Raw genomic sequence first — 11,642 nt, forward strand, 5'->3', positions numbered from 1 at the left:
TTTGGCGTATTGCTCTGTTTTGAGCCAGCTGTGCTAGGTCTTTCTTTGCAGCACTTGACCATATTACCAGGCAGTAATCAAGATGGGAAAAGACCAGAGTCTGAACAACTAGTACAGTTGATTTTTGTGTAAAAAAAAACGCAGAACATCTAACATATTTTCATAACAGACCAGTTGCAAATTATTTTAAAAATAGGGAAGAGTAATGGCTCAATGCAGCTGCCCTAAGGGACACTATGATGCTAGAGAAGCTTCCATTGAAGAACACTCCCTGGGGTCTATTGGATAAATAACTCTCCAACCATATTGTTTCAGGTGATGTAAAGCCAAAGCAAGTGATGTTATTGATCCTAAATAGTTATTGAAGAAACTCAAAGACTGCACTGAAAATAATACAGCTCCAACTATCATATTATCCATTTATTTTAAGCAATCATCTGTCATCTGAGTCAGTGCAGTACAAGTTGAGTGCCCTTCTCTATGCATGCTGAAAGTCAGCAGTTAACTTGTTCTCTGAAAAATCAGTTTACTAAGAGCAGGCAGCGAAACTGATTAGGTGGCTATTAGAGCCAAAAAAGGCTGTTTTACTATTTTTAGGCAGTGGAATTACTTTAGCTTCCTTCTATGCCCGTGGACACCCTTTTTAGGCTTTGGTTAAAGATATAGCAAATAGGGGTGGCAATACAGTCTGCTACGATTCTCAATATTTTCTCATCAAGGTTTTCTATACCGGTTGGCTTATCATTATTGATGATAACAATAGTTACACTAACTTCACCAAATTCAAAACAGCCATCATTCTCTTTCATTATTATACATTTTACACAAAAATATGATGGTTCACTGACCAATGTTTTCATTTCACTTTTTCCACTTCACTAGTGAAACAGTCATTGAAATGATTGCCAATATCAAAATATTTAGTTATAAATTACCCATCAACTTCAATAAATGATGAAGATTAATTGGGTATTCTGCCCATGTCATTTAAGGTACTCAAAGTTTTTCACTGTGTTTTATGTCATTTATCTTGGTTTGGTAGTTTCTTATTTTTGTACATTTCCCAATTTACAGTATGCCAACGAATCAGCTGACCAGCCTGACTTGTTTGCCACCTCTTTTACACCATTTCTTTGAACTATACAATTTTTCAATTCATCATCAATCCAGAGGGCTCCAACAGTTCTCACAGTTAATTTCTTAACAGGTGCATGCTTGTCAACAATTGGCACGAATAACTAACTTCCAGTGGATTCACTTCTTCATACACATCAATGGGAACTGATATTGCTTTAGAGCAAAGCCCTGCAGCATTATTGAAGATATGATCAATACAAGTGGATGTCACAGATCCAACACTATTGATATGCACTCTAGTTGGTTGAGTAATACGCCTGAGTCATATTACAGGCATTAGCCACAGTTAGAAGCTTCCCCTTGAGAGGACAGCTTCCCCTTAAGAGCACCCAGAAAAAAAATACCTATCTGTTAACATCGCACACACTATCAAGCATTGCGCACATATTTAGATGAGGCAGATGAATTTGCAATCTTCTTATGGTCCATCTGCAGCTTTTTGGTGATTTTTCTCACTTTCTCCATCAAGGTCTCATGTGGAGACTGGAACACCATCCACAACAATGTTATTCCTCTTGGATTGTCCCTCTAGATATGTATCTGTAATTATCATTCACATACAGTACTGTCATCATCTCACGTGGACTTAGTTTATCATCATCTTGCAGCAGGCAACTGCAATTGCTAAAATGCCATAGATTTTTTATTTTATCATGGCAAGTCAGTTAAGAACAAATTATTATTTACAAAGACTGCCAATTGCGCGCCACCCTATATAACTCCCAATCACAGCCAGTGATTGAGAGCAGCATGGATTCAATGCAGCCTGGATTTGAACCAGGTACTGCAGTAAGCCCTCTTGCACTGAGATGCATTGTCTTAGACCATTTTGCCCATTGATTGTGGAACCTTCAGTCTACCATAAGGACAAAGCCTGATTTTCCTTTCCTAATTAATCATGTGACTTTTGGCTAAATGTCAGGTTTAAAAATATTAACTTTCAACTTAACCTGAGTTATGCTCCAACCTAGTGACTGAATAAAACCTACAACTGTGGCTGATACAGCCAATGGAGTGGGGTCTGAGGCTGCTAGACTTTTAAGATGCACCCAGGGGAGGTTGCGTTTTATTCATCCAATACATTGCAATTCTAACGTTTGTCAGGGACCTTGGCCCATAAAAGGCTGGTGATTTTCTGGCTATTTTAGCTAGCTACCGTTAGCTACTTGGGGCTAAACATTGGGAAATTAGTACGCAGTCATGACATGAGGAAGACCTACCACCGGTAATAATTGTTTTGTATTTAGAATTCGGAGTAGCTCGTAATAAGCATTCGGTTTCGTAAACGTAAAGATTGTAACGGTTATATAAACAAATCATCTGTGTTGTTTTTATCTGACTAGCTAGATTAGCCGCCAAACTAAAGGAACAGGATGTTTTTCTTGCAGGGTGTGACATATTAAATTACAGACAGCGTGGATAGCCAAACATAATCTAGCACCTATGCGGAGTAGCCAATCGGAAGCAAGTATTACGAGAAGTACGACAGGAATTGCACGGAAACGACACGTGATATGTTTATAAAGCGGCAGGCCGAAAGCTTTTCGGCGCCATTTCATTGTAGTACTGTTCGGTTTTTATTTAGTGGAACCGTAACAGTGGACAAATTTGGAACATAAAAAGAATCCGGATCCATCCTGATGGAAACGGCCGTTAACCCGCCCCTTGACAGGTACCTTTAGGAACATTGTACCTTCAGGCTCGGGTCGGAACTGATTTTGCAGGCTTGAAAATGAACACGAATCGGGACTGAATGGCTAAACCTAGTTAGCTAGTATTCACTGTCGGTGCATCATCTAGCTAACTAGTCTTTACTCAACTTGGACACCAAACAATTAAAACATTCCCTTGGCTAGTAAGATGTACATATAGAGATGTTTTTGTTCCGAACAACCCCTTAATTAGTTATGCAGCGAGGGTGGATATTGCCATAATGTGGGTCAGCCTACTCAATAACTTAGTGCTGGGGATTGTTTAAAATTGGCTGTGGTGATGAAACGCTTCACTGAGCGGCACTGCGCCACCGCCATTTTCCTGCTATAAATCTTAATGACAGAGAAATAAACCGAGATAGGGCCGCAAATGTGCAATTTATTTGTAGCTTATTCCGTTGCTCTAACCCGTTTGTTTACTTTCTGATGTTCGCTAGCAAACGTTAGCATCCTGGCTAACTAGCTTGGTAGCTAGCTGGATTCAGTTGTTGACAAACGATGCGATGGTTCCAAGCTAGCCAGCTAAGTTAGCGTTTCCACAAATGGGGTCTCACGTAAACAAGCTAGTAACAAGAGGAGCTGATTGGATAGTTGTGCAAGGGTTTAAGTCACAGGAGTTTGAAGGTTTTGACTGACGATCCTGAGGGTCTGTTTTGGCGTCGGTGTGTTTACAAACACTCATAAAAGGCGGGGCGACGACACTGACCCCACGCAATAAGCGCAGAAGCCTCGCCTCTCTGCCGGCTGAAGTAATTGCCACAGTTAAGAATTAAAGCATATCACAATTTAACTAGCTAATGCCTTTGATTATAGCCTATTACCGGTTAACACCCACAAATCAATGTTAATTCAACGAAAATACTTGGGAGGTTAGGCTAAGTATAACAAACACGCATAGAGAGGGCAGTAAACTGGTCAACATACTATCTATCCGTCTTATTCCGGGTTATCAAGGAATAATATTACTAATATGTTGACAGATACTCGGCAGCTCTTTCCCTTTTCTTCAAAGGGGTTAACTTAACAAAGCCATGTTGTGTTGGTGTGAAAAATCAGCTCATGAGCATTGCCTACTTTTGTGTCAGTGGGATGGCATGTGCTTGCTGTGAGCCCTGGGGTGACTGGGATAAAAATCATCAAAATCTGGTCCAGTGCAAAAGATGGAAGCGAATAGAGGGAGAACCTGCATGTTTTCACTATTCTATCACTGAATGCAAGTTTAACTGCCATAAGTGCTGTACAGTATTTATGTTTAGTACAGTAGTGCTTCAATGCAGCCCCAGTGATTTTCCCATCCAGTGATCTGTGTTGCCGGGGCTGTGCCAAAAGTGGCAGCCTATTGATAGAATCCTCATTGCATTGGTGAGGGAGAAGATGGCGAAGGGCCTGTGTTTGCGAAGGGTTCCTTCCTAATGCTTTCCTGCTTGAATTGTAGGGCAATGATGAAATATCGCAAATATCAAGCACATTGTAGCTTACTACTTTTGAAATGCCAGGGCTGAGGGATAATTTTAGCATATGAATGAGTTTTCTGCCCAAATGTATCTCTCCACTAATACACCCCTTTCTGTCTTCCCACGGCCTGTCCTGTCTATCCCACTACTTCAACCTCTCCCACCCTCTGTTCCTCTCTCCTGGTCAGCATCTCTCTGGGAGTGGTTGGGCTGTCTGGCGGCGGGATGGAGCACCATGTCTCGGGCCCAGGCAAGCGCATGCGGAAGCCCTCGCTGCTGTATGAAGGCTTTGAGAGCCCCCAGTTGCCACATGCGCCGCCCCCTCCCCCGGTCCAGCCCCCCGTCAGGGACCCCGGCCGGCAGGGTTGCATGACCAACCAGCTGCAGTTCCTCCAGAAGGCTATGATCAAGTCCCTGTGGAGGCACCATTTTGCCTGGCCTTTCCATGAGCCAGTGGATGCCTTCAGACTCAACCTCCCAGTGAGTTACACTGTTTGTCTATAAACAAGTGTAGAGATTAGTGGTCACCAACATTGGTCCTAGAGAGCCATAGGGGTTGCAAGCTTTTGTTACAACCCACCACCATGTAGGCCTACACCTATGAGTGTTTGTCCACAGTTGACATCCTTGTCACACCACCATTCAACAGTCGTTACTCTCGTTTTCTTTATTCTGTTCTTTCTTGCTCTACTAGGATTATCACAAGATCATCAAGCAGCCCATGGACATGGGCACCATCAAGAAGCGGCTGGAGAACAACTACTACCGCAGCGCCAGTGAGTGCATGCAGGACTTCAACACCATGTTCACCAACTGTTACATCTACAACAAGGTATGGCCATAATTTTTACATGTGTAGGTCAGGCTAATGCATCAATGACAACGGACCGAATATGTTTATCATAAGGTCTTTCCATATTCACAGCAACTGTAGATGTACCGGTGTTAACTGGATTTTGATTATAAAGTGCCAGTGGCCTCTTCTCCTCTCCCAGCCCACAGATGACATAGTGCTGATGGCCCAGTCCCTGGAGAAGGTGTTCCTGCAGAAGGTGGCCCAGATGCCCCAGGAGGAGATTGAGCTGCCCCCTCCTGCCCCCAGGGGCAAGCCTGGCAAAGGAGGCCGCAAGTCCAACAGTGAGTCACTCTGGAGAATGTGGTGGGGAAAAGAACGTAAGGGCAATGTTCAATGAAGAGTTGGTGAATGTACTGTGTATGTTTGGTTAAATATGAGTTGGAACAACCGTGTTTAACGTGTAGTTCACTGTACATTTTTGGCCATAATATTCTTGGTAGTATTACCATTATGTATGTGTTCTTGTGTCTGATTTTTCTCTGTCCATCTTTCAGTGTGGAAAGCTCACCAGGTCCCTGCGGTGTCCCAGTCAGCATACTCCCCCTCCTCCTCTGACACGGGTGACTCCGACACCCCCCCTCAGACCATGCTGCCCAAGAGTCTGCCCCCCACACAGCTGTTGAGCCTGCCCCCCACACTGCCCACCGCTAAGGTACCACACCTCACTTCACTAAGACCTGAATAGGAACTTGCCATAGTACTGTACATTGTATTGATGCTACACACTTGTTGCTGCCTTCACACTGTATATAGGCTACAGAACCTCCATTGACAAACAGAATACCATACTGTAACTTCTCTCTCTCTCTCTCTGTGTACAGAAGAAGGGAGTGAAGCGGAAGGCGGACACCACCACTCCCTCCAACATGATGACCATGCCCTTGTCCGTAGGAGGTGGTCGGATGGTGGGCCTGGGAAAAGGAGGCCACGGGCAAGGCCTGAGCCACGACCCCACTCTCTGCCTCACCTCCCTGGGGGACATGGACCCCCCTCCCAGCCTGGTTAGAGGACCCATGGGCCCAGGAGGCCCCGTTCTGCTCCAGCCAATGATTGCCGGAGGTGGGAAGACATTGGCTCGGCGCGGGGGCAGTGGACGCCCCATCAAGCCCCCCAAAAAGGATCTGCCGGACTCTGTGCAGCCCAAGGCGCCGCGGCGGGCCAAGTTGAGCCAACAGCTGCGTTACTGTAACAGTGTACTGAAGGATCTGCTGTCCAAGAAACACGCGGCCTACGCCTGGCCCTTCTACAAGCCAGTGGACGCCTCGGCCCTGGGCCTGCACGACTATCACGACATAATCAAGTGCCCCATGGACCTCAGCAACATCAAGGTCCGCTTGCAAGATAGAGATGTCGCACTGCCGTGACTCAATGAGAACTGAATGTGGCTGAAATACACAGTTCATAGATTACCTCATATCTTCTCAGATTTGTTTTGCGTGGATATCTGTCACAGTATGAAACCAAGGAGGCTTATCCTGATCTGGAGTCCTCTCCTTTATCTGTTGGAGTTTAAAACAGTCTCTTTTCTCTCCTATCTTTCTCTCAGAGGAGGATGGACAGTCGGGAGTACAGGGATTCGCAACAGTTTTCCGCTGACGTCCGACTCATGTTTTCCAACTGCTACAAATACAACCCCCCCGACCATGACGTAGTGGGCATGGCCCGCAAACTGCAGGTGAGCTTGGTTCCGTCACCACAACTCACCCTGGAACCATTAGTTCACCTTTGTTGCCAGACCTCTATGTCCACTTCATGCTCAGTGGGTTTTACTTGCAATGACTGCGGTATGTGGTCGTCTTACCTACCATGGCTGAACGCACTGACTGCAAGGCACGCTGGATTAGTCTACTTAATGACTAATATGTCAATCGTTTTGGTCTCCATTTCCTCTGTTCTGTCCCTACAACTTTGTCTCTCGTGATAAGTGTTATTGTTGTGTAACAAAACAAAAAGGAACATGATGCACAATGGTGTTAAAAACAAGCTCTTCACTCACTCCGTTTTGTCCGTCCATCCAGGACGTGTTTGAGTTCCGCTTCGCCAAGATGCCGGACGAGCCCCTCCAGCAGGCTCCCCCCAAGTCCCGTGGCATGGGCGGCAGCATGGGCACTCACGCTCACGGTGGAGGTGACTCCTCGTCTTCGTCGTCGTCGTCGTCCTCCTCGTCAGAGAGCGAGCCCAGCAGCGAGAGCGAGAGCAGCCCCAGCTCGGACAGCGAGGAGGAGCGAGCACACCGCCTGGCCGAGTTACAGGACCAGGTGTGTACACAGGTAGACTCAACCCCCCCCGTTCACCTAACACACTGCACCACACACACCTAACACACTGTACCACACACATAACAGGCCTGCTTTCATCTACACATCACAAGCATAGACTGCATCAAGAGTTTAGACTTCTGTCCGACACAGGGTTTTCTAATATTCTGACAAATCCATGCTCGTATACATACTTTCACTCATTTGGTGTACATGTTTATACAAGTACTCTGTCTGTGTTCAAACATGCATGTACATAAGCCTGCCTGTATTTTCTCACTATTACACTAAGGTAGGCCATCATTGTAAATAAGGATTTGTTACCTACTGACTTGCCTTGTTAAATAAAGAAAAATATCACAGTATTCCATCATGACCTAGCCATATACGTGAAGTGTATTTGTGCAGTTGAACACTCCACCTCTGGTCTGACCCCCGGTCACAGCTCCGAGCCGTACACAAGCAGCTGGCAGCCCTCTCCCAGGGTCCAATTGTCAAGAACAAGAAGAAGAGAGAGAAGAAAGACAAGAAGGAGAAAAAGAAGAAGAAGAAGCCGGAGAAGCGAAGCCGAGGACGGCCCAGTGCGGAGATAGGGGGTGAGGACTGGGAGATGCCGACGGCCAAACCGATGAGGACTCCGAAGAGTAAATCCAGTAGCAGGAGCTCAGCTCCCGCCTCCTCACAGGGCAAGAGAGGCCCCGGCAAGAAGAAGGGCAGCAAGTAAGTACATATTGACCTCAAACACGACCTTTCTCTTTGCTTTTACTCAACTTTTCGATCTGTGATCCATGTCCTCCATTTCTCCTACCTTGCTTGTTTCAGTCTCTCATTTTGTAGACTTTCACATTGCTTCCTCTTTCCACCTTTTCTGTTTCCTCCCTTTGCTTTTTTCATGTTTCTTACACCATTTTCTACTTCCACTCTTTCATCACATTCCAATTTCCAACTTGACCTGTTTGTCTCTAGAAACTGCAGTGGGGTCACAAAGTACAGATTATTGTATGGGACTGTATATCAAGTTCATTTTGATAAGAGATGAAAATGTAATTAATTGAAGGTGATATGTTGATGTAAAAATGTAAATGTACTGAAATGTAGGTTGTCATTATATTTTGGGTGGGATCACGAGAAATAATTGGGTCCCCACAAGTTCGGGCACGAAAAAATGGTCTCCCTGCTGGAAAATTTTGCATACAACTTCTTTAGTACTACTCCACAGTCTCTAACACACCGCCCCCCTTTAGAAACACCAAGAAGTCCCAGGCTGCTACCATGCCCTACTACGCTTCGCCTACTTTCTCCATGCTGCCCCACTACGACTCCGAGGAAGAGGAGGAGACGTCTCCCATGTCGTACGACGAGAAGCGCCAGCTGAGCCTGGACATCAACAAGCTGCCCGGCGAAAAGCTGGGCCGCGTCGTCCACATCATCCAGTCCCGCGAGCCCTCGCTGCGCGACACCAACCCAGAGGAAATCGAAATCGACTTTGAGACGCTCAAACCGTCGACGCTGCGTGAGCTGGAGCGCTACGTCATGACGTGCTTGAGGAAGAAGCCCCGTAAGCCCTATGGTGAGAGGGAACAAATAGCGATAGCTAATGCTAGCTGTGGTTAGCTAGTATGGTGTAAAGGGGGATGTGTCATGTTGTCACTGCAGACACTTGCTAATGCCATGTTATGCTACGAACTGGTGCTGTGGTGATAATGCTACATGCTAGCGCTCTGGTTGACTAATACCATACAAAAGGAACCAGTCTTTCACTATGGAATGTTTTTATATGTATGTGTGGGCTGAGTATGTAACCTGTCCTCCTGTCTGTGTCTTAACAGTGAAGAAAGGGGGCCCCGGCAAGTCCAGAGAAGAACTGACCCTGGAGAAGAAGAGGGAGCTGGAGAGGAGGCTGCAGGATGTCAGCGGACAGCTCAACTCTGGCAAGAAACCCCAGAAACCCAAGGGTGAGAACCACAGACACACGGAGCTGCTTTTGCACATGTAGCATTTAGCATTGAGATAAATGCTAATCCTATTCCCACTTTGTCTCTCTCTCGCAGCGGAGAAGCTCAGTGGCGTGGAGCCCCATGCCCAGCCCTCTCGCCTCAGCGGTAGCAGCTCCAGCTCAGACTCTTCCTCCTCCTCGTCATCCTCCTCCTCTGACACCAGTGAATCAGACTCGGGTTGATGAGACAGTGGGAGAGGGAGGGAACCCCCCGTAGAGCTCAGGGACATGCAGCAGCCCCAGGACGAGGTCTCCTGGGACGGTCTAGGGAGGAAGAAGAGTGCCCCTCCCTCGAATGGCACCCCAGCACGAACACTCCAAGATGATTGATGATGATGGTGGGATTTGTATGCAGGGTGGAGGACGCGTGAAGGTCACTAAGGATACTCAAGACCAGAAACATAGAGATCAGCCAGGTTCAAGAACAGCTGCCATGTTAGCACCTTTATTCTCAATGTTGGTAATGTAACAATACGAGAGCGCCTCTGACCGTTCGCAATGAAATGACCATTCAGGATAATGTGTATCCAAGTCTTTACTGGTGTCAACAATTTGCATATCTGCTTTCGCTGAACATCTTCATAGGTTTTGAAACTATCAGGAATCAACAGCACAGCGGAGAAGCGTCTATCACTTAGCAACAGCTATGGAGGAGGAAGTGGCTCTCAGAACGTTCAGACAGAAACCGCATCGGCCCAACTCTTTGACTCTGCTCAAGACCCCCCAACACAAATGCATTGTTATCCCTCTCCTCCCTGTGTAAATACTTGTACAATTGATCTATGTTTCTTTTATAAAGAATAATTTTATGGTGATCCCCCAAAGAGGGAGACTGTGGAGTAGTGAAAGGATGTGAGATGTGCCCAGCACCATGTTGGACACTTCTTGATATGCACTCATAGATTGATAAGAACTGAATGGGTATAAGCAGTATGGCAGAAACCCCACTTGCCCTCCCAGAAGCTATGTGGAGTGAGTATTGTAATGCTTCACACTTATCTGTTTGTTCACTACGAGGCCGTCACTGTCTAGTGGTTGATTTTCAGATCAGATTTTCAGACTTATGTATTTTCTGTCAAGTCTTATAGCTGCAGGCACGAGTCAGTACATTTTTGTTGTTGCTGTCTGTGTTTCATTTGAGATCTGTTCTAACCGCTAACAGACCTACGTTCAGCTGGACATAAAGTTCAGAGGCAAAAGGAGAGTTTTATTTCCATTCCATATGTTACTCTTAAGAGATCTAACTACTGAAACGGTTTTCCTTGACAGTGAGATTTGTCCTACTACATGTACGACACTCACCATTTAAGAAACAGCCCGGGTGTCATTTCTCAGGAAAGGAGTAGGTTTCTTGATGGTGACACTGCAGTCTTACAATCACAGCGGTCGTAGAAGCTGATTGGTTCTTCAGTTCTAAGCAATTCCGTTAACTCTGCTTAAAGGAAAATCCCAATCAATCATTTGGTATTTGTTTCATTAGTCCACTGTTGATGCAGTTCCACAATGTTTTGCATGTCAGCCATCAAGTTTTCAACATAGAACTTTCAAAATACAGAAAGTGTCACAGTATGATGCGCTTTGCAAGCTAACTGTTGGTTGGATGTTAAATCATCATGCACACAGGAGTAGACGTCCTAAGTTGAAGTTTGGACCAAGAGATACATACACCAGATGAGATGTACAGAAGTTAGGCTGTTAGATATCGAAGGAAATGTGTGTGTGTATATATATATATATATATAGTACTGTATTTCAGTGGTCAAATGATCATGCTTCTTTCTGCCAGTGAGTATTTTTTTCCCCCAGTCTTTTCTTTTATACTCCATTTTTATCCTCCTCCACTTAGTCATGCTTTTATTCCAGAACATGTCCTGGACATTGTTTTGCCTCCTGGTTGACTGAATTGCTGCCTCAGGAGCATGCCACTCATTTGAAAACTGTATATATTAAAATGAGACCTCTTCTATAAAGCCTTTTATATTTGTTTGCGATAATGTATACGCAGTACACTCCTATTATTTATACAGTGCCTATGGAAAGTATTCCGACCCCTTAACCTGTTCCACATTTTCTTACATCACAGCCTTATTCTAAAATTGATGAGGAAAACAGACAATTTAATCAATCTACACACAATACCCAATAATGACAAAGTGGTTGTTAGAAATGTTTGCCAATTTATAATAATTTTAAAAATCACATTTACATAAATATTCAGATCCTTTACTC

At 45.2% G+C, this 11,642-nt stretch overlaps 1 protein-coding gene across 3 annotated transcripts; it reads left to right on the forward strand.

The window, feature by feature from the left end:
* Positions 1 to 2,237: 2,237 nt before the first annotated feature.
* LOC110487876 (bromodomain-containing protein 2) lies at positions 2,238 to 11,383 on the forward strand. Of its 3 annotated transcripts, none has more exons than XM_021559802.2 (12): positions 2,238 to 2,362; positions 4,492 to 4,783; positions 4,998 to 5,135; positions 5,299 to 5,440; positions 5,654 to 5,811; positions 5,981 to 6,487; positions 6,706 to 6,834; positions 7,178 to 7,429; positions 7,863 to 8,137; positions 8,662 to 8,987; positions 9,247 to 9,372; positions 9,469 to 11,383. In XM_021559802.2, exons 1-12 carry the CDS (start codon positions 2,343 to 2,345, stop codon positions 9,594 to 9,596), a joined length of 2,493 nt encoding a protein of 830 aa, XP_021415477.2. In that variant the 5' UTR covers positions 2,238 to 2,342; the 3' UTR covers positions 9,597 to 11,383. The 3 variants fall into 3 exon arrangements, with proteins under 3 accessions (XP_021415477.2, XP_021415470.2, XP_021415484.2); XM_021559795.2 differs by lacking the exon at positions 2,238 to 2,362 and adding an exon at positions 2,660 to 2,809; XM_021559809.2 differs by lacking the exon at positions 2,238 to 2,362 and adding an exon at positions 2,660 to 2,809 and having other exon boundaries at positions 7,178 to 7,417.
* Positions 11,384 to 11,642: the final 259 nt, after the last annotated feature.

Source organism: Oncorhynchus mykiss, chromosome 2, assembly GCF_013265735.2.
Source record: "Oncorhynchus mykiss isolate Arlee chromosome 2, USDA_OmykA_1.1, whole genome shotgun sequence".
Classification (NCBI taxonomy): Eukaryota; Metazoa; Chordata; class Actinopteri; order Salmoniformes; family Salmonidae; genus Oncorhynchus; species Oncorhynchus mykiss.